At 39.8% G+C, this 20641-nt stretch overlaps 1 protein-coding gene across 3 annotated transcripts in view; it reads left to right on the top strand.

The window, feature by feature from the left end:
* The window catches only part of ENO4 (enolase 4), a 175299-nt gene that overhangs the window by 115978 nt on the left and 38680 nt on the right, over nucleotides 1–20641 (top strand). For 2 of the 3 annotated variants that reach the window (XM_030204748.1, XM_030204750.1), the window contains exons 8-10: nucleotides 645–809; nucleotides 949–1074; nucleotides 14825–15020. In XM_030204748.1, coding sequence (XP_030060608.1) covers nucleotides 645–809; nucleotides 949–1074; nucleotides 14825–15020 — 487 coding nt within the window. The remainder of the gene's footprint in view (nucleotides 1–644; nucleotides 810–948; nucleotides 1075–14824; nucleotides 15021–20641) is intronic. The other variant, XM_030204749.1, reaches the window with a different exon arrangement.

Here is a 20641-nt window from a genome sequence, read left to right as displayed (position 1 = left end):
AACTCATTCATCTGGACTGGTCTGGTAGAACTTCATTTCTTTCTTTCTTTCTTTCTTTATTTATTTATTGCACTTGTATCCCACATTTTCCCTTGCTTTAACAGGTAGGTCTAAAATTCCCCTTATTTCCTGTGGTAACCGTCATTGGCAGCAATTAACAATATTACTTCCTGCTGGTCCTGGAGCGTGTTCTTTGGTGCATCCAGCCTCCTCTGACTCAACCTTCTGTTTCTAGTAGGGGCGGGACTGATAGACGAAGTACTTATGGACCCACTTAAGTCACCAGTTTTTTGGGGGGATGGGGGAGTTTGTGGGCCATTAGCAATTTCTTCATGGGTAGAGTAGTGGGACTTGAGCCATCAGGGATTAAGTTGGGGGGGGAGGGGGGAGTCTCTCTTTCTTTTTCTTTTCTATCAGTGTATGAACCAACTCCTGTTCAATGATGATTACTTCAGCTATGTACTATTTGTTTTTGTCAGTGCATATTATTTAATGCCCCAGTAGTCTGCATGCCTTTTGTTTATTGCATTGAGTGTAAAATTATGCAGCATGTGTGTTAGGGACCTATGCATTGAAGCTCAGCACATAGTTCTAAAAGAGCTTATTATGTTGACCCTTTTAGTCCTTTCCTTTCTTTGCAACAGCCAGTGGTGAAGAATCTGACATCATTGGGATGCATAGCATTAGCATGTGATCGTCTGGAGCAACCACTGGACATAATACAAGAAGCTTGCAACCATCTCCGTCTAGAATTAGGAAGAAATATTCAGCTTGCAATAAATTGTGCTGCTCATGAACTAATGGACTATGTACGTAGCTTGTTTAATATCTTTCTCATAATTGAAAATGGAATTTTTAGCCTAATGGTAGATATATTAGAAACATGATGTAATAGTGTTTGTAGAATATTATAAAAGAATAATTTTAATAGCTTGTGCTTCTCCTTAGACCAAAGGTAAATATGAAGTAATGAACGGAAACTTCAAGAGCCCTGATGAGATGGTGGATATGTATGTGGATTTAATTTCAAGATATCCATCAATCATTGCATTAATAGACCCACTGCGGAAAGAAGTAAGATTAACTATTTTCCTTACCTTTAAAACAACCATAAACTATTTTTTGGGTGCCAGGTAACTTGGAGCATCAGAGTGTAAAAAAACGGCAAACCCCATTTTCAGATCCAAGTGACTTTATTTGCATGACTATTTTGCATGTATTTCCCAAAATAATGCATTTAGAGGTTAAGGTAAACATAGAAAAATGTAGGCAGATAAAGACCATATGGCCTATCCAGTCTGTCCATCCATGTCATCTCCCTTAGAAATCCTATGTACTTATCCCAAGCTGTCTTGAAGACAGATACTATTTTTGTCTCAACCACATTTGTGTGTGCTTGATGCAAAGAGCTCCTAGCTCTCAGAGAACGAGTCCGTTCTCTTGAGGCTAGAGTAGCAGACTTGGAGGAACTGAGGGAGACAGAGAGGTACATAGAGGAGGCCTACAAGGACGTTGTAGATAAGTCTCAACCCCAATCTGGCAGCCCCTGTGCTGCCTTGGAGGAGGGAGGTCTTCTAAAAGGAGAGCATCACCTTGGTGCAGCTGGAAGTAATTCTGTAGCCAGGACTAGCACACCAGGGGATGCGATATCCTCTCACATGAAGGATGTGTCCCCAGGACCTACTGTCCAGGAGGGAAGGGTTAGGACAGCTTTTGTAGTTGATGATTTGATTATTAGGCATGTAGATAGCTGGGTGGCTAGTGAATGTGAGAATCGCCTGGTCACTTGCCTGCCTGGGTCGAAGGTGGCGGACCTCACGTGTCACCTAGATAGGATTTTATATAGTGCTGGGGAGGAGCCGGCTGTCTTGGTACATGTGGGTACCAATGACATAGGAAAATGTGGGAGAGAGGTTCTGGAAGCCAAATTTAGGCTCTTAGGTAGAAAGCTCAAATCCAGAACCTGTAGGGTTGCATTTTCCGAAGTGTTACCCGTTCCATGCACAGGGCCCAAGAGACAGGCAGAGATCGGGAGTCTCAATGCGTGGGTGAGGCGATGGTGCAGGGAGGAGGGTTTTAGATTTGTAAGGAACTGGGCAACATTCTGAGGAAGGGGGAGCCTATTCCGGAATGATGGGCTCCACCTTAACCAGGGTGGGACCAGGCTGCTGGAATCGGCATTTAAAAAGAGATAGAGCAGCTTTTAAATTAGAACCAGGGGAAGGCCGACAGTCAATCAAAAATACATGGTTTGGAACAAGGTATCTTTCAAAGATATCACCAAAACAGAGAAGATAGGGTATCCCGAACTCGAGGTTGCAAAAGAGACCATAGTAGATCAGGTGTCCTTAAATAAAAAGCAGACAAAAGATTGCAAATTAATTCTGTCAAGTACTGAGCAAGATGTAAATGGGAATAACAAACACAGTTTGCAATGTCTATATGCAAATACCAGAAGCCTAAGAAATAAGATAGGAGAGTTAGAATATATTGCACTAAATGAAAAATTATTATTATTATTTTTTTGTTACATTTGTACCCTGCGCTTTCCCACTCATGGCAGGCTCAATGCGGCTTACATGGGGCAATGGAGGATTAAGTGACTTGCCCAGAGTCACAAGGAGCTGCCTGTGCCTGAAGTGGGAATCGAACTCAATTCCTCAGTTCCCCAGGACCAAAGTCCACCACCCTAACCACTAGGCCACTCCTTCACTCCTAATTAGACATAATAGGCATCTCTGAGACCTGGTGGAAGGAGGATAACCAGTGGGACATTGTCATACAAGGGTACAAATTATATCGTAATGATAGGGTGGATCGAATTAGTGGAGTGGTAGCTTTGTATGCTAAGGAGGGCCTTGAATCAAATAGATTGAAAATTCTGCAGGAAACAAAACACATCTTGGAATCCATATGGATTGAAGTTCCATGTGTAAAGGGGAAAAGGATAGTGATAGGAGTGTACTACCATACACTTGGCCAGCATGAACAGATGGATGTAGAAATGTTATCAGAAATTAGGGAGGCTGACAAACTGGGCAACATAATAATAATGGGTGATTTCAATTACCCCGATATTTATTAGGTAAATGTAACATAGGGAGGTAAAATTTCTTGACGAAATCAAGGACTGCTGAAAGGTAGGGTGTGTTTCGGGGGGGGGGGGGTGCGGGAGGGAGGGGCGCCGTGCCCTGCACCCGGGGGGGGGGGGGGGGTGCGCAGCGGCGACCCGCCCCGGGTGTCAGGCACCCTCGCTACTGCACTGATTCAAAGTTGTTAAATCACAAGAGGATTGTGAAAAATTACAAGACGACCTTATGAGACTGGGAGACTGGGCATCCAAATGGCAGATGACGTTTAATGTGAGCAAGTGCAAAGTGAGAAATAGAACCCGAATTATAGTTACGTAATAATAGATTCCACATTAGGAGTCACCGACCAGGAAAGGGATCTAGGCGTCATCATTGATGATACGTTGAAACCCTTTGCTCAGTGTGCGGCAGCGGCTAAGAAAGCATATAGAATGTTAGGTATTATTAGGAAAGGAATGGAAAACAAAAATGAGGACGTTATAATGCCTTTATATAATAAACTGATTACCTGTCTAACATCAATTCAAGAATGAGCTAAACACAACAAACTTTGCCTGAACCCATGTAAAACAGAGCTTCTCTGGGTCTCTAACACAAGTGGATACATACCTGACATCACAATCTCTTTTGGGGAGTACAAACTCCCCTTCAAATCACAAGTAGGAACCTTGGAATACAGTTAGAGTCAACACTTACTCTGATTCCCCAAATCCAAGCAGTCTTCAAGAGCTGCTTCTACTATTTTCGACAGCTATACTGCCTCTCTCCTTACATCGAGAAGGTAAATCTTTTCCCCATTGAGCATGCCATTATAACATCAAGACTAGATTACTGTGATGCACTCTACAGTGGTCTGAGTACAAAAGACCTGCACCAGCTGCAATTGATTCAGAATGCTGCAGCAAGACTAATAGAAGGTTGCAAGTGACATGACCATATCACACCATTTTTGCAAAAACTTAATTGGCTACCAGTACAATACAGTGCTAAATTTAAAAACTCTGTCTGATCTTCAATGCCCTTAAAGGAAATGGCCCCGAGGACCTGAAGAATAGGATGACCTTCTACACACCTCCAAGGACATTAAGGTCCTCCCAAGGAGTATCCCTAACCATACCCTCTCCAAAATACATTAGAAAATGTGATGCCCGCAGGCGAGCCTTCTCTGGAGTAGCCCCCACTCTCTGGAATGCACTCCCTGAAAGGCTCCACTTAACACAAGACTATCTGTACTTCAGGAAGCAGGTGAAAGCTTGGCTCTTCAACCAGGCCTTTAATGGAAGAAATAACTAACTTGTTAGTCTCGCTCACACATACAAGGAGTGACACATGCTGCACATACTGCAACAGGACATGTTTATCCACTCCTACTCTAGCTGAGATAATATTTAACCATCTCCAAATCATCTCTCTCGATCCAAATAAATGACATGGTTATTATTATCTTTAGAAACAAGAAGTAGATGGCTCTTATAACACTAACAACAATATTTCTCTGTCTGCTTTTATTATATATGCCTCTGAAAGTATTTAAATTGTATTCACACACTGTTTTTGCGTGCTTATTCTTTCATTGTTATACTTTTAAATTTCAATAAAATTTCATGGAAAAAAAATATTTAACCACCTCTCTGACCTCATGTGTACCTTTCTTCAAATTAGTCACCTTATTTTCTAACTCTTCTTACCTATCTATATGTTCCATCTTTGCTTATGAAGTAAGGGTCCAAAAAGTACACAAATCAAGACAACTAAAAACCACAAAAGTTCCTCCAAGCTTCGAACAATGGTACAATCTTTTCATGAAATAGACCCGACATGGGCTGTATTTCGGCGCAAAGGGGAGCTTGCCTCAGGGGTGAAACCGGTATTCTTTAGAGTGAAAAAATGTATCTCTCAAATTGTCCTTAAAAGATGTTTCACAGCAGATTGTACCAAATGCTTCTTTTAAGGACGATTCACTGCTTATTTCTGGGATAAGCAGCATCAAATGTTTTGTACTTTTTTGGGATCTTGCCAGGTATTTGTGACCTGGATTGGCCACTGTTGGAAACAGGATGCTGGGCTTGATGAACCTTTGGTCTGTCCCAGTATGGCAATACTTATGTACTTCTATTGAGAAGCTTGGCAAGGATGCTGTGTTCTCTTCATTCCATACATTTTCGTCTCGTTCCTGTTCTAAGCATGCCTGTGGCAGCATTCTCGACATATCCTTAGATTTCGATGAATAGTTATGCACTTTTACTTTGGGTTCTAGAATCTAGCTTCACCCACCTAGGCCTGTTTTTATACTATCCCAGGCTTCACTTCCGACGACTTGCATGTGGTTACTGGTTTCTCTATGTTCTGACCTCACCATTGTGAGGTGCAAGTCGTCATTGGTTGTTGTTCGTGGTGAGCCTGGTAGCTAGGGATTCCCCAACCGTGAGAATATTAGCCTGCTTGTCCTCAGAGAAAGTGAAGATATGTACCTATAGCAGGTATTCTCTGAGGTCAGCAGGCTCAATATTCTCACATATCCTCCCACCTCCCATTGGAGTGGTCTTCTATGCTATAGTATTGTACTGTTGGTCATGTGTTCGCATGGTGGGTGTCTCGCACTCCAAAGAGCTCTCTGAAAAGCTTGATACCAGCTGTGAACATGGCAATGCGAGATTGCTTTATCCAGTTGTGAGAATATATAGCCTGCTGTCCTCGGAGAATATCTGCTATAGGTTAGTATCTTCGCTTTCACTTCTACTCATTCTATACCACTCATGATTTTGTAGACCTCAATTATATCTCCCCTCTTTTGCCTTTCCTCATATAAGAAGAGTGCCATCCGCTTTATCATTTTGGTTGCTCTTCTTTGAACCTTTTCTAATTCCACTATATGGCAACCAGAATTGAATGCAATATTCAAGGTGAGCTTGCACCATGGAGCAATACAGAGGCATTATAGTATTCTCGGCCTTATTTACCATCCCTTTGCTAATAATTCCTAGCATCCTGTTTATTTTTATGGCCACCGCTGCACACTGAACAGAAGGTTTCAGCATATTGTTTACAATGCTAATAGATTTTTTCTTGGGTGCTGACTACCAAAGTGGACTCTAGCATCAGATAACTATGATTCAGATTATTCTTCCCAATGTGCATCACTTTGTATTTGTCCACATTAAATTTCTTCTGCCATTTGGATGCCCTGCCTTCCAATTACTAAGATCTCCCTGCAATTTTTCACAATCTGCACATGTTTTAACGTGTGGAGGAGTGGCCTAGTGGTTAGGGTGGTGGACTTTGGTCCTGGGGAACTGAGGAACTGAGTTCGATTCCCACTTCAGGCACAGGCAGCTCCTTGTGACTCTGGGCAAGTCACTTAACCCTCCATTGCCCCATGTAAGCTGCATTGAGCCTGCCATGAGTGGGAAAGCGCGGGGTACAAATGTAACAAAAAAAATCCAACTTTGAATAGTTTTATGTCGTCTGCAAATTTAATCACCTTACTCGTTGTCCTGATTTCCATATCATTTAGAAATATGTTAAATAGCACCATTCCCGGCACTGATCCCTGCGGCACTCCACTATACACTCTTCTCCATTGTGAAAAATGGACATTTAAACCTACCCTCTGTTTTCTGTCCAATAACTAGTTCCTAATCCACATTGCCTCCTATCCCATGGTGCTTTAATTTTTTCAGGACTCTCATGAGGGACTTTGTTAAAAGCTTTCTGAAATTCTAGATATACTATATATCAACTGGTTCACCTTTATTGACATGTTTATTCATGCTTTCAAAGAAATGAAGCAAATTGGTGAGGCTGAATTTATGCTGATTCTGTCCCATTAAACTTCTTCATTTTGATGAAGCAATTTAATCCTTTGATGTTTAAAGAATGGATTTTATAATGTTGCATGTTTATAGTCCAAAAAAAATCCGCAATCAAGCGGAGAACTCGAACGCCCCACGGGAAAACACAGATATAGGTAAAAAGTGGGATGTTTGACCACGGAAATACAAATCCTGGAGACAATATCATAAAAACTTCTTTATTGAAGAAAAGACTCGACACAACTGTTGTGTTTCGGCCTACAGGCCTGCATCAGGAGTCTATAAAAACATATACATAAATCAAATAAATCTTTCAAACAAATACATATACAGAATCAAATAATCAAATAAAACATTCAAATAAGTAATAAATATACAATAAGAGGTCAACATATAATAAAATACAACAAAAAATAATGATAAAAAATAATAAATAATGATGAACGTAAAGTCTCTAAGTGACGTATACACAGATTATGCATAACACTTTTAAACCATTGCCACCTAGAATACGTGATGAGAACACTGTTATAGAACACAGAAGAAAGAGGGTTAGAAGTGATTCAGGTGACTTATATACCTCCCCACTAGGTAGTCCCATTAGCCATCATCCCAGGCCATCGAGACATTCCACAGAGCGTGATACTTCACCAATACCAAGGCAATCAGGACAAATGGATTCTTTTTTAGAAGAGCTATGGAGGAAGGACACGAGGGATATATCGTACCGCCGCCCGCTTTACCCCCAGCAGAAGTTTTCACAGAGGGGATGAGGCAGAGGAAGGGGCAGAGGTTACTGTGCACTGCCAATGCAGACACAGAACAGAGATCATTATCGCCAGCCCTACCGATGGTAGAGGACTCTATTCCTATTTTCAACATCTCACACTACTCCCCGACAGTTACTGAACTGGGCATTCTTCAAAAGGGATTATCCTTTGTACCAACCACTAGCTATAATGCATTTCAGACCAGAGTAGATCTTTTCAAATTTAACCGCAAATTCCAAATTATACATGCTTTCTCCAAAGATAATATTTTGTACCAAGACATCTCTGTGGTTAAAAAACCATCTTCCTGGATTCCACCAGGTCCCATTCACTCTTTGATCACTGCTTTTAATTCGTGTGTAGAAAAAGACCTGAAGAAAATCCAGAAGAACAAAAGGCCTAGATATTATAACACTACCCAACAAGAGCGTAAAGCCATTCATGATTTGGCCCATAATGTCGAGATTGTGATAAAACCGGCAGACAAAGGCGGCAGCATAGTTATCATGGACCGTAACTTTTATGTGGGAGAAGTCGGAAGACAACTTGCTGATAGAGGATTTTATATACCGTTAGAAAAGGATCCAACTGATGACATCAAAGCAGATATTACAGAACTTGTTGACATCGCTTCAAAAATGGGTTTTCTAACAAATAAAGAAAAACAGTTTCTACAAGTTTCTCATCCGGTAATCCCTACAATCTACATCCTTCCAAAAATTCATAAATCGTTGGACAATCCTCCCGGCAGACCCATTATTTCAGGGAAAGGATCCATCCTTGAGCCGCTCTCCATATTTGTTGATTTTTTTCTACGTCCTTTTGTACCTCTAATACCATCTCATGTAAAGGACACTACGCATATGATCAACATCTTACAAGACTATGACGGACCACTCACAGACACAATTATGGTTACAATGGATATTGAATCCCTGTACACTAATATACCTCAACTAGAAGCTATTCATATAATCGAGAAGATTTTACAGGAAACAAACACCCATACCTAATCATTTAATATTGACTTGCGCTACCATCGCACTCACAAAGAATTATTTTGCTTTTGAGGGTATTTTCTACCAACAGCGATGGGCGCCAGTATGGCTCCTGATCTGGCGAATCTCTACGTCAGGGATTTTGAAAAAGAGCATCTCACTACCCATCCTTTTTTAGATAACATTAAGATTTACCGTAGATATATAGATGATATCTTCATTCTCTGGCAGGGAGATGTTGAAACACTGCTTACCTTTCACCAATGGCTCAATGGCAGAAATCCAAATTTGAAATTCACCATCGAATATAATACTGAAGAAATACATTTTTTAGATCTTCTCATCAGCAAAAATGATTACCTTTTCAAAACAAATATTTATAGAAAACCAACAGACCGTAACTCCTTTCTACACTACACCAGTTACCATAACTCGAATTTGAAGAGTAACCTTCCATTAAGTCAATTTTTACGCTTACGACACTTGTGCTCGGATTATGATGATTTCAAATTACAAGCACAAGCCATGGGCAATAGGTTTTCCACCAGAGGGTATCCACAAAAACACATTTTGAATGGTTTGAAGAAAGCCTTAGAAAAGGACCGTGAAGACCTTTTGCAACCTATTAACTCAAAAAGAACACCAGACGTAGTTTGTACCCTCAGGTACTCTTTTTTTATCTAAACATATTACCCGCTCCATCCACAGACATTGGCACATCCTAGAAGGACTAGAATGCTTCAGGAATAAAGAACTCTAGTGGTTGCTTATTCTCGGAACAAAAATCTCAAGGAGCATTTGGTTCCATCAACACTACCAGAAGTAAGAACATCACTTGCATTTTTTGGCAATCGCAAATGTGGGCACTGCAGTGTGTGTGCACACAATATAGAGACCTCAGTCTTCATACATCCAGTCACTAATAGAGCTTACAATCTCACACACACTTCAGACTGCAACACGTCATCAGTGATATATATCATTCAGTGTCCATGCCGTTTGCTTTATATTGGGAAAACAATCAGAGCTATAAAAACAAGGATTATTGAACACCTTAGCTGCATAAAAAGGAAAGTGGTGTCAGCACCCCTAGTAGAGCATTGGATTTCAGCAAATCACTCGATCTCTGACATAAAGTTTTTAGTTTTCAGGACTTTCCCCAAGAAATGGAGAGGTGGTGACTTAGACGCACATTTATTGCATGAGGAACAGAAACTCATCTATGAGTTTCAAACCTTGATTCCAAAAGGCTTAAACAATGAAATTGACTTTCGTCCCTTCATTTGTTAATTAAACACTGGCATAAGATTTTTTTAAACCATTTTTGGCGTACCATATTTTCATTATAATTTTTTTCATATATATAGTTATTTTTTCTGGTTTACATATGTATGCACATATGCACTTCCTCAAGATCATACGCACAGGATTCCATCCTGTTCCAAATCACTTTTTTTATATATATATTTTTTTTTCTTATGTATATATATTTTTTCTCCTCCTTTTTTTCTTCCCAACTTCCTCTATTCTGCTTGTCTATTGCTCTTTTTTCCTATGTCCTCCCTCTTTTTCCCCTCTTGCCCTCTCCCCTTTCTTTTCCTTTTTTCCCTTTTCGCCTCCCCTTTGTTCCTCCTCTCTCCTTTTCTTTTTTCTTCTTTCTTCTTCTTCTCCTTCTTTTCTTTCATCTTTTTTTTTTCTGTTTCAGCCTTTTTTTTATTTAGTTGTTTTGCTTTATATTTATTTTTTTTTTGTCTTTAAATGATCAATATATCTTTAAGAATCATTATTCATTTTCTAAGGTCATCATTTCTCAGTAGTCTTTCTTTCCCCTCCACATGCACCATCATCCTCTTATATGTTATGTTCTAGGATTGACATTTCACCTATTCATCTAGTGTTTCAATAAGGTTTCTCTTGAGCGTAGAGACTCAGGTTCCTTTTATGTTTATATATTTATGTAGGTTTCAAGCATTATTTACGAACTTTTTCGTTCTTGCCCTTTGACCTCTGATGTCATTTCCTTCTTGGTGCCATTTTTTCCTTTTTAAAACACACTATCAGTCTGAAAATTTTTTTCACGTTCCATGCTGTGCTCCTAGTGACCCGCTACGGACAAGCTTACCACGAAAGGTCTTTTTCAACGTATTTCATAGTTTTCCTTGTTATTCATTTGGTTCTCATGCTTCGCTGTATTTAAAGAGTTTTTTAGCCCCTTTTCCTTTTCTTTCCCCTCCATTTTTCATTAATGCTGCTTTTTTTATATATATTTTTTGATGCAGACCACTTTTGTAATATAGCCAATCACTTTACGTTTGGTTCGTCACACGGACCAAATCGTGTTTCAGGCATTTCAGGTTAGTTTTTTCAGTTTTTACACCTTCCATTTCTTTTTCCTTTGCTCTTAATTTAGCGTCCTGTTCCACCCCTTCTAACAAGGATTTTGTTGTGTTTTGCTTTTCCGTTTAAACAGATTCATATACGCTATGTCATAACGGTAGGTGGGTACTTGCTCCGTCTATTTAAAATACATTTTAAATATAATTCTCGCAATCCTTGTTTCATCAAAACTGTAAGGCATAATATGTGTATACCATACACTTTATGTACAAACTCTGATTCATTTTCTACGGTATTCACGAGAGGCAGGCAGTTTGCTTTCTTAACTTTCTATACATTTCATGTGCTTCTTGCTCCATCACAGCTGTAAGGTACAATTTGGGCACACATTGAGGCATATTTTCAAAGCACTTTGGGAGTCTAAGTTCCATAGGTTTCTATGGAACTTTGGGAGGCTAAGTGCTTTGAAAATGAGCCTCATTATCTTCTACGTCCTTACCACACCTTTTTTTGGTGATCCCACTTCTTCATCTTTCAGCTTTTTCCTTTTCTTCCCTTCCCTCTACCCCCTTTTTATTTTTATTTTCATTTTTCTTTCGTTTACCATATACATTTTTCATATATATTCTTATATATATTTTTTGGCACATATATCCATTTTTATATGTTTTCTTATGTTGCATGGTTTTTTCCTTTTTTTTGTCCAACGTCTTTAAAATAGCCATGGCAACAGTATATTTTTCTCAATTGGCTGTATATGGTGCGCACAGGTTTAGGCACCACCACATGCATACACTAGTTGACACCACGTTCCTTTTTCATGCATATTATTTTATTTGTTTTTCCTTCTTTTGTTTATATATGATGTTGGTCTTACATTTTCTCCTGTATACATGATGTTGGTTGTATGATTTTTACTTGGTTTTTTATTCAAAGTCTTTTATATTTGCATTTTGAAGACAGCATGTTTTACTTCTGTATGTCTTCCTTGTTTCAACATAAGCTGTGTGTGCGTATTTGTATGATGCTGCTTTTATGATATGCTTTAGTATATATAGGTTTCCATATAATGCCTCATGGATATTTTATTTATTGTCCTTCATGTATGCATGTATTTTAAGATAGTATGATCTATTTTTACATGTTTTGAATGTTTAGTCCTTCCTATAATTAGTCCCTCTTACAATTATTTATTTATTCACACGACCATTTTGTGTAATTTTTTGGTGATATTATAACATCCCACATATGCATAATCTGTGTATACGTCACTTAGAGACTTTACGTTCATCATTATTTATTATTTTTTATCATTATTTTTTGTTGTATTTTATTATATGTTGACCTCTTATTGTATATTTATTACTTATTTGAATGTTTTATTTGATTATTTGATTCTGTATATGTATTTGTTTGAAAGATTTATTTGATTTATGTATATGTTTTTATAGACTCCTGATGCAGGCCTGTAGGCCGAAATACAACAGTTGTGTCGAGTCTTTTCTTCAATAAAGAAGTTTTTATGATATTGTCTCCAGGATTTGTATTTCCATGGTCAGACATCCCACTTTTTACCTATGCATGTTTATAGTCCAAATTTTGATGCATACTTGAACCAGTGATAATGAGCCACAACAGTAATCTAGGAAAATGCACGTGTATGTCAACATTATCAGGAAGTACTCTTGACTCCTTCAAATTGAAAGCTGGGTAGTAAACTGTGCCAACCATGAACAAGCGCATGTCAAGTGAGGAGGTCCAAACAGTCACTGCTTACTGCCAGCCTATAGCCTTGATCAGTACTGAAAGCCAAGTCTCATGCGGTCAAAAACATTTGAATAGAGAGGCAATTTGTTTTTCAAATATAAGTCATTTAGGGGTCCTTTTACTAAGGTGCGCTGAAAAATGGCCTGTGCTGGTGTAGATGAGTGTATTGGACATGCGCAGGTCCATTTTTTAGCACACCTGCAAAAAAGACCTTTTTTTTTTTTGCTGAAAATGGACATGCGGCAAAATAAAAATTGATGCGCGTCCATTTTGGGCCTGAGACCTTACCGCCACCCATTAACCTAGCGGTAAAGTCTCGTGTGTTAACTGGGTGGTAATGGTCTACACATGTATAATACCAATTACCACCCGGTTAGCACCGTGCATCAGAAATTTTCCGGTGCACCTAGTGGAAGCGCATAAAAAATTAAATTACTGCCCGGGCCTTGCGGTAGCTGGGTGGTAGTTCAAAATTGATACACGTATGCAGCTTAGTAAAAGGGCCCCTTAGTTCCCTCCATACCTTTTCTAACTTGTTATTCCAGGATCAGTCAATACAGCCTCTGGGTCCTCAATCATTTTGGTGTGGTTATGTAACGTAATCCATAGCCAGGCAGGATAAAAGAGCCCATACTGCACACCAACCTTCCTGAGTGGTTCCCTGTTGACTAGTAATTGCTTCCAATGTTTTTAGGTTGCACGACAGAAGTCTGGAAGAATTAGCAGTTTATGCCCCTGGTATAGTAAGGGGGCTTTGGACTTTGCTGTTTGGGAAAATTTTCCAGACCTGAGAGTAGTTCTGGATTTTAGCTACAATGGGGCATGGGTAACCTGCACTATCATAAGATCTTGACACAGTTCTTTCTGTATTCCTGTTCCACTTCCATAGATCTATCAAACTTTATATCCAGGAGCTGCAGATGAAATTTTTCTAAGCTTGTCGTGTCTGTGTCTGGCCTTCAGCCCCTTCAGGGAGGCTCAGAATTCTGATATTTCTGAGTGCTGTTTTTTTTTCTGTACTCTGTTCCAAGGCTAAAATTCGTTTCTTGTGTCATAGCTCAGTAAGCCGCTCTGCATGTATTGCCATCTTTGCTTCAAAGATTTTTGTCCTTGTAGTAATTGAGGAAAGTTGACTTCAGTCTTAAGATCAGCCTTTGAGATACTGTTCTCTTTAAGGGGTTCTTTCACTTGAAATATCTCCAGTAGAACTGTAGGCAGGGTAACCTCTGTGTCTTTCAAAGCCAGTGATTTCCATATTGAGGAGAATTAGATTTTCCCAATTACACAGTACTACCATCCATACTACTGAAGCTCAAGTTTACTTTTAGACTACTGCATCATGCAACTAGGAAATTCCCCAGTGTCCTAATACATTAGGACAACCTTGCAAACAGGTCTCAAACAACTCTGATTTTTTTCTTGCTTTTCCATATGTGCACCATTTAGTTCCCTAATAGCTATTAATTACTGAGTTTGCTTTTGCTTTTTGTCCACGTGACATTTTTTGGAGCAGTAATAATATAGAGGGCCTCAGATGGATCAATCAGGTGGAGCCAAAATTCAGAGGAAGCAAATTTATTCAAAGACCTAACACTTAAATGTATGATCTGTTAAAAAAAAAAAAAAGTGGTGATATTTGGTCACTGTATAGATTATATGATTAGCTGTACCACATGAAAAGTAGATGTAGCTGGAATACCTACTTTGGATGTTCCGGGTCTATGCTGATTTCCACTTATACTCAGCGGTGCTGCTGAATATACAGATACATGTATATGTTGAATATTGGGCTCTCTTTGTATAAGTGGATCCCTCTTATTTGCTCCCTCAGCAGATTGTTAATTCTGAGGTTTTTTTTCCCTCTGGCTTTCAGCACATATGTGTGATTTTAGCTGGATTGGATATTTTAACTGCACCACATAACACAAATTGGGAGAGAGAAGGGGGGGGGGGGTCCATCTTTCTCCTTTATTGCAGGATTTTTTTTATTATTTTCCTGTTTTTCACCTATAATAACCCTTAATCTTTTCTATTTTTGTTCTGCACAGGATCAGGAACAGTGGACTAACATCTATAATACCCTTAGTTCAAAATGTTATCTAATTGCTGAAGCTGCTACCAAAAGTGTTTCCAAACTTCTAGAAAGTCGGAACACAAACATCCCCAGATCCAGTGGCCTAGTCATGAAACACATTGATGGAACCACCATTTCTCACTTGATAGAAGTCGTTCAGCTTGTTGAGGGTGAGTAGTGGGTACAGAGACTGTCTACAAATCTTCTATGAATCAAGTAATGGTACAATTTAAACTTACTTGTTAATTTCCTCCCCTTTAGTTATGTCAGACGAGTCCAGATGAATAGATTATGTCCCCCCTATCAGCAGATAGAGACGGAGGAAAAAAGCCCAGAGTTGAATTCACTCCCCAATGTCTTCAGCTCCTCAATGTCTTATGTCAGAGCTAAGATAACTGAAGATAACTGTTATGTTTTGGTTTCCAATTCATAGCCACAATCAAACCTCATGCAGTTAAAAACTTCACGCCATTCCTTGGTTAGTGACCGTGTTAATACCCTACTCCAAGGGTATGACTAGGCAAACTACCTTCAGAGTAGGCACTAACATATTTGCTGTAAGTTTTTAGAACTTGTCAGAATGAGAGCCCTGTATTGCTATGGCTTTTCTGGGTGGGTTCTGGACTGGTCTGGCAGGATTAATGGGAAGAAAAGGAAATTAACAAATAAGTTTTACATTTCATCTTCCTTATCTATGCCAAACCAATCCAGATGTGCATGATATATCAGCTCTACCCAGATCAGGCAGGAAGAAGTCACGATAGCTCTCAGAACCACTGCATCTAAGGATTAGTCTCTTCTGACTTTCACAGCTATGGTAAGGCACTTACAGCAGTTGTACAGTGGAAGCAAGGATGCTGTTCCACCATTATCCTCTGGAAAGACAGAATCTAACTTTGCCTTTAAGGACCTCTGCACTCCATTGTAGTGGTCTCGCTGACCTTCTGGGACCTGCACACTCTTGCTGGTGTAGTCTGAAGTGATCATCTCCTTGACTCCTCTTGAAATTGATGCTTTAGAGATCACTGCGCCTTATTGTGATATACTAGTAGACCAAAGACCAATCCTAGCATTTTTGGAAAGAGTAAACAAGCGATTCAAATCTACCCATTCCACTCCACTCATTATTTTATATACCTCTATTATATCTCCCCTCAGCCATCTTCTCCAAACTGAAAAGCCCTAGCCGCTTTAGCCTTTCCTCATAGGGAAGTTGTTCCATCCCTTTTATAATTTTCATTGCCCTTCTCTGTATCTTTTCTAATTCTAACATATCTTTTTTGAGATGTGGTGACCAGAATTGCACGCAATATTCGAGGTGCAGTCGAACCATGAAACTGTTACGTTTGGTAGTTAGCCCCTGGACAGAGGCCGAGGCCTATGTCAGACTGAACCCACACTAGCAAAAGGAAACTAAGAGGCCACAAGGCCCAGCACGCACAGAAAAGATCAGAAAGCAGGACACAGGAGGAAAAAGCAGAACATTCATACAGGCCGCAAGGCTGAACTGGAAGCCAAACAAATGAGCAAGAAAAGGAAGATAAAGAGTACAAGAAGTGGGTCAAAAGCAAGCACTAAGCTAGAAGCAAGCCCACACAGAGCCAGGCAGCAACACGCTGAGTAGGCTTACTCACAAGGCACAAAGCTAAGGGCAAGCCCTTTCAAACACAAGCAGCCACACGCTGCCTAGGAATATTCAGCGAACACAAGGGTAATGGTGAACCCACACTGACACAAGCAGTACATGCTGCCCTGGAAATACACATAGACACAAGGTCAAGAAACAAGCTTGCACAGATTCAAGCATCAACACGCTGCCTTGGAAATAATCAGCAAACACAGGGTTGAAGGCGAACTCACACTTAACACAAGTAGCACACGCTTCACTAGTAGCACACACAGACACAAGGTCAAAAGCAAGCTTACACAGTCTCATGCAGCAAACACGTTGCCATGGAAATACTCAGCAAGCACAGGGTTAAAGACGAACCTACACTGACACAAGCAGCACACATTGCGCTGGTAACACACACAGATGCAAGGTCAAGAAGTAAGCTCACGTAGACTCAAGCAGCAATACTCTGCAAGAATAGTAACATAGTAAATGACGGCAGATAAAGACCTGTATGGTCCATCCAGTCTGCCCAACAAGATAAACTCATTTTACATGGTATGTGATACTTTATAAGTATACCAGAGTTTGATTTGTCCTTGCCATTCTCAGGGCACAGACCGTAGAAGTCTGCCCAGTACTGTTCTTGTACTAAGTTCTGAAGCTAATGTCGAAGCCCCTTAAAATTTACACTCCAGCCCATCCCTATCCAGTCACGATCAGGGCATAGACTGTAGAAGTCTGCCCAGCTCCCGTTTTGTTTCCCAATTACCGGTGTCGCCACCCAATCGCCGCTAAAATTCCATGGAACCATTCCTTCTAAACAGGACTCCTTTGTGTTTATCCCACGCATGTTTGAATTCCATTACCATTTTCATCTCCACCACCTCCTGTGGGAGGGCATTCCACATATCCACCACCCTCTCTGTGAAGAAATACTTCCTGACATTAGTCCTGAGTCTGCCCCCTTTCAACCTCAATTCATGTCCTCTAGTTCTAGTTGACTGGTGGCTTGGTGGCTAGAGCTTTGATCAAATACATGAGGGGTGATCTAGGAAATTACAGGCCGGTAAGCCTGACATCAGTGCCAGGCAAAATAGTGGAAACTATTATAAAGAATAAAATTACAGAACACATAGACAAACATGGTTTAATGGGACAGAGCATGGGTTCAGCCAAGGAAAGTCTTGCCTCACCAATTTGCTTCATTTCCTTGAAGGCATGAATGATAAACATGTGGATAAAGGTGAGCTGGTTGATGTAGTGTATCTAGATTTTCAGAAAGCTTTTGATAAAGTTCCTCATGAGAGACTCCTGAGAAAATTAAAGAGTCATGGGGCAGGAGGCAAGATTCTGGTGTGGATTAGGAATTGGGTATTGGACAGAAAACAGAGGGTAAGGTTAAATGGTCATTTCTTTCAGTGGAGTAGAGTGAACAGTGGAGTGCCGCAGGGATCTATACTGGGACTGGTGCTATTTAACATATTTATAAATTATATGAAGATTGGAATGACGAGTGGGGTGATTAAATTTGCAGATGACACAAAACTATTCAAAGTTGTTAAAACACTTGCAAACTGTGAAATATTGCAGGAAGACCATAGAAAATTGGAAGAATGGGCATCCAAATGGCAAATTAAATGTAATGTGGGCAAATGCAAGGTGATGCACATTGAAAAGAATCATAGTTATCTGATCCTAGGGTCCACCTTGGGGGTCAGCACTCAAGAAAAAGATCTAGGTGTCGTTGCAGTTAATATGCTGAAATCTTCTCATTTTGTAGTGGCGATCAAAAAAGCAAACAAGATTCTAGGAATTAGGAAAAGGATGGTGATTAAGACCAAAAATACTTTAATGCCTCTGTATCCGCTCCATGGTGCTACCGCACCTTGAATATTGTGTTCAGTTCTGGTCGTCATATCTCAAAGAAAGATATAGCGGAATTAGAAAAAGTTCAAAGAAGAGCGACCAAAATGATAAAGGGGTTGGAACTCCTCTCATATGAGGAAAGGTTAAAGAGGTTAGGGCTCTTAGCTTGGAAAAGAGAATGATGAGGGGAGATATGATTGAGATCTACAAAATTCTGAGTGGTATAGAACGAGTAGAAGTAAATTGATTTTTTACTTGTTCCAAAAGTACAAAGACTAGGGGACACTCAAGGAAGTTACATGGAAATATTTTAAAAACAAATAGGAGGAAATATTTTTTCACTCAATGAATAGTTAAGCTCTGGAACTCTTTGCTGGAGAATGTGGTATCAGCAGTTAGCGTATCTAGGTTTAAAAAAGGTTTGGACAAGTTCCTGAAGGAAAAGTCTATAGTTTGCTATTGAGACAGACATGGGAAGCAGCTGCTTGCCTCTGGATTGGTAGCATGGAATGTTGATTCTAATTGGGTTTGTGCCAGGTACTTGTGACCTGGCTTGGCCACTGTTTGGAAACTGGATACTTGGCTAGATGGACTATTGGTCTGACCAGTATGGCTACTCTTATGTTCTTATGTTTTTTTTTCTTTTTGGGTGATATGTGCAAATTTGAAGTTTGTTTTCCAGCCTTGGAACTTTTGGATCATAGCAACATGTAGCATTAATGGTCTCTATATAGTTTTGAATTAAATATTATTCTTCATATAAAGCTAAACTTTCCAATCCAACAGATCAGAATTTCAGCTGGCATCCTTCATAAATAAGTCACACAAATATTCTCACTAGACATCCTGCCTTTTGCATAGCTATAAATCAGGATTCACATAGTAGTCCTGGAGAACTGATAAAGAATAGTAATAGTTTCTAATGCCAATCATGCCAGAGCTAGAAAGGGATAGGTGAAGGTATTCTCTATGCTAAAAAAAAAATTCTTGACAGCTATTCAACGGAAGAGTCATTTTATGTGTAGTTTTTTAGAGCATGATGTTGCTCAGATGGTTTTATTATAAAACACAGGAATTAGATTTAGCTACGGATGCTTAAGTCCAAGAAAGCATCTTAGGGCTAATATTTTTAAAAAAAACTGTTCATATAATTTTAGGAGTTAGCCAGACAAATCTAATCTTTTGAATTTCCCACCCTGCAAACCAGTTACGTATAGCAGGCTTTAACTGAATAGTGCCACTTTTTAAGTCTGGTTAGGAGAAACACCTGTTCTAAAGGTAACTTGATTACGTAGTGTGTTGACATTGTAAGCAGTATACCATGCCATACTTTGTATTGTTTTTGAAAATTTTTACTGCTGTAATTGTCTATTGCTCATGTTTGATCTATTCTTACTGTACACCGCCTTGAGTGAATTCCTTCAAAAAGACAGTAAATAAATCCTAATAAATAAGTTGTTAACCTAATAGCTTATTTATTTATTGCATTTGTACCCCACATTTTCCCACCTATTTGCAGGCTTATGCTCTGCTCAATACTGTCCTCATTTCTAATAGACGAGGCATGCCAAACAAATATCAAAAGTGTTACAGTGGGGGAAATAAGTATTTGATCCCTTGCTGATTTTGTAAGTTTGCCCACTGACAAAGACATGAGCAGCCCATAATTGAAGGGTAGGTTATTGGTAACAGTGAGAGATAGCACATCACAAATTAAATCCGGAAAATCACATTGTGGAAAGTATATGAATTTATTTGCATTCTGCAGAGGGAAATAAGTATTTAATCCCTCTGGCAAACAAGACCTAATACTTGGTGGCAAAACCCTTGTTGGCAAGCACAGCGGTCAGACGTCTTCTGTAGTTGATGATGAGGTTTGCACACATGTCAGGAGGAATTTTGGTCCACTCCTCTTTGCAGATCATCTCTAAATCATTAAGAGTTCTGGGCTGTCGCTTGGCAACTCGCAGCTTCAGCTCCCTCCATAAGTTTTCAATGGGATTAAGGTCTGGTGACTGGCTAGGCCACTCCATGACCCTAATGTGCTTCTTCCTGAGCCACTCCTTTGTTGCCTTGGCTGTATGTTTTGGGTCATTGTCGTGCTGGAAGACCCAGCCACGACCCATTTTTAAGGCCCTGGCGGAGGGAAGGAGGTTGTCACTCAGAATTGTACGGTACATGGCCCCATCCATTCTCCCATTGATGCGGTGAAGTAGTCCTGTGCCCTTAGCAGAGAAACACCCCCAAAACATAACATTTCCACCTCCATGCTTGACAGTGGGGACGGTGTTCTTTGGGTCATAGGCAGCA

Source organism: Microcaecilia unicolor, chromosome 5 (assembly GCF_901765095.1).
Source record: "Microcaecilia unicolor chromosome 5, aMicUni1.1, whole genome shotgun sequence".
NCBI classification, from domain to species: domain Eukaryota; kingdom Metazoa; phylum Chordata; class Amphibia; order Gymnophiona; family Siphonopidae; genus Microcaecilia; species Microcaecilia unicolor.
Note: the sequence above shows the minus strand (reverse complement) of the source record. Positions and strands in the feature narration are given on the sequence as shown.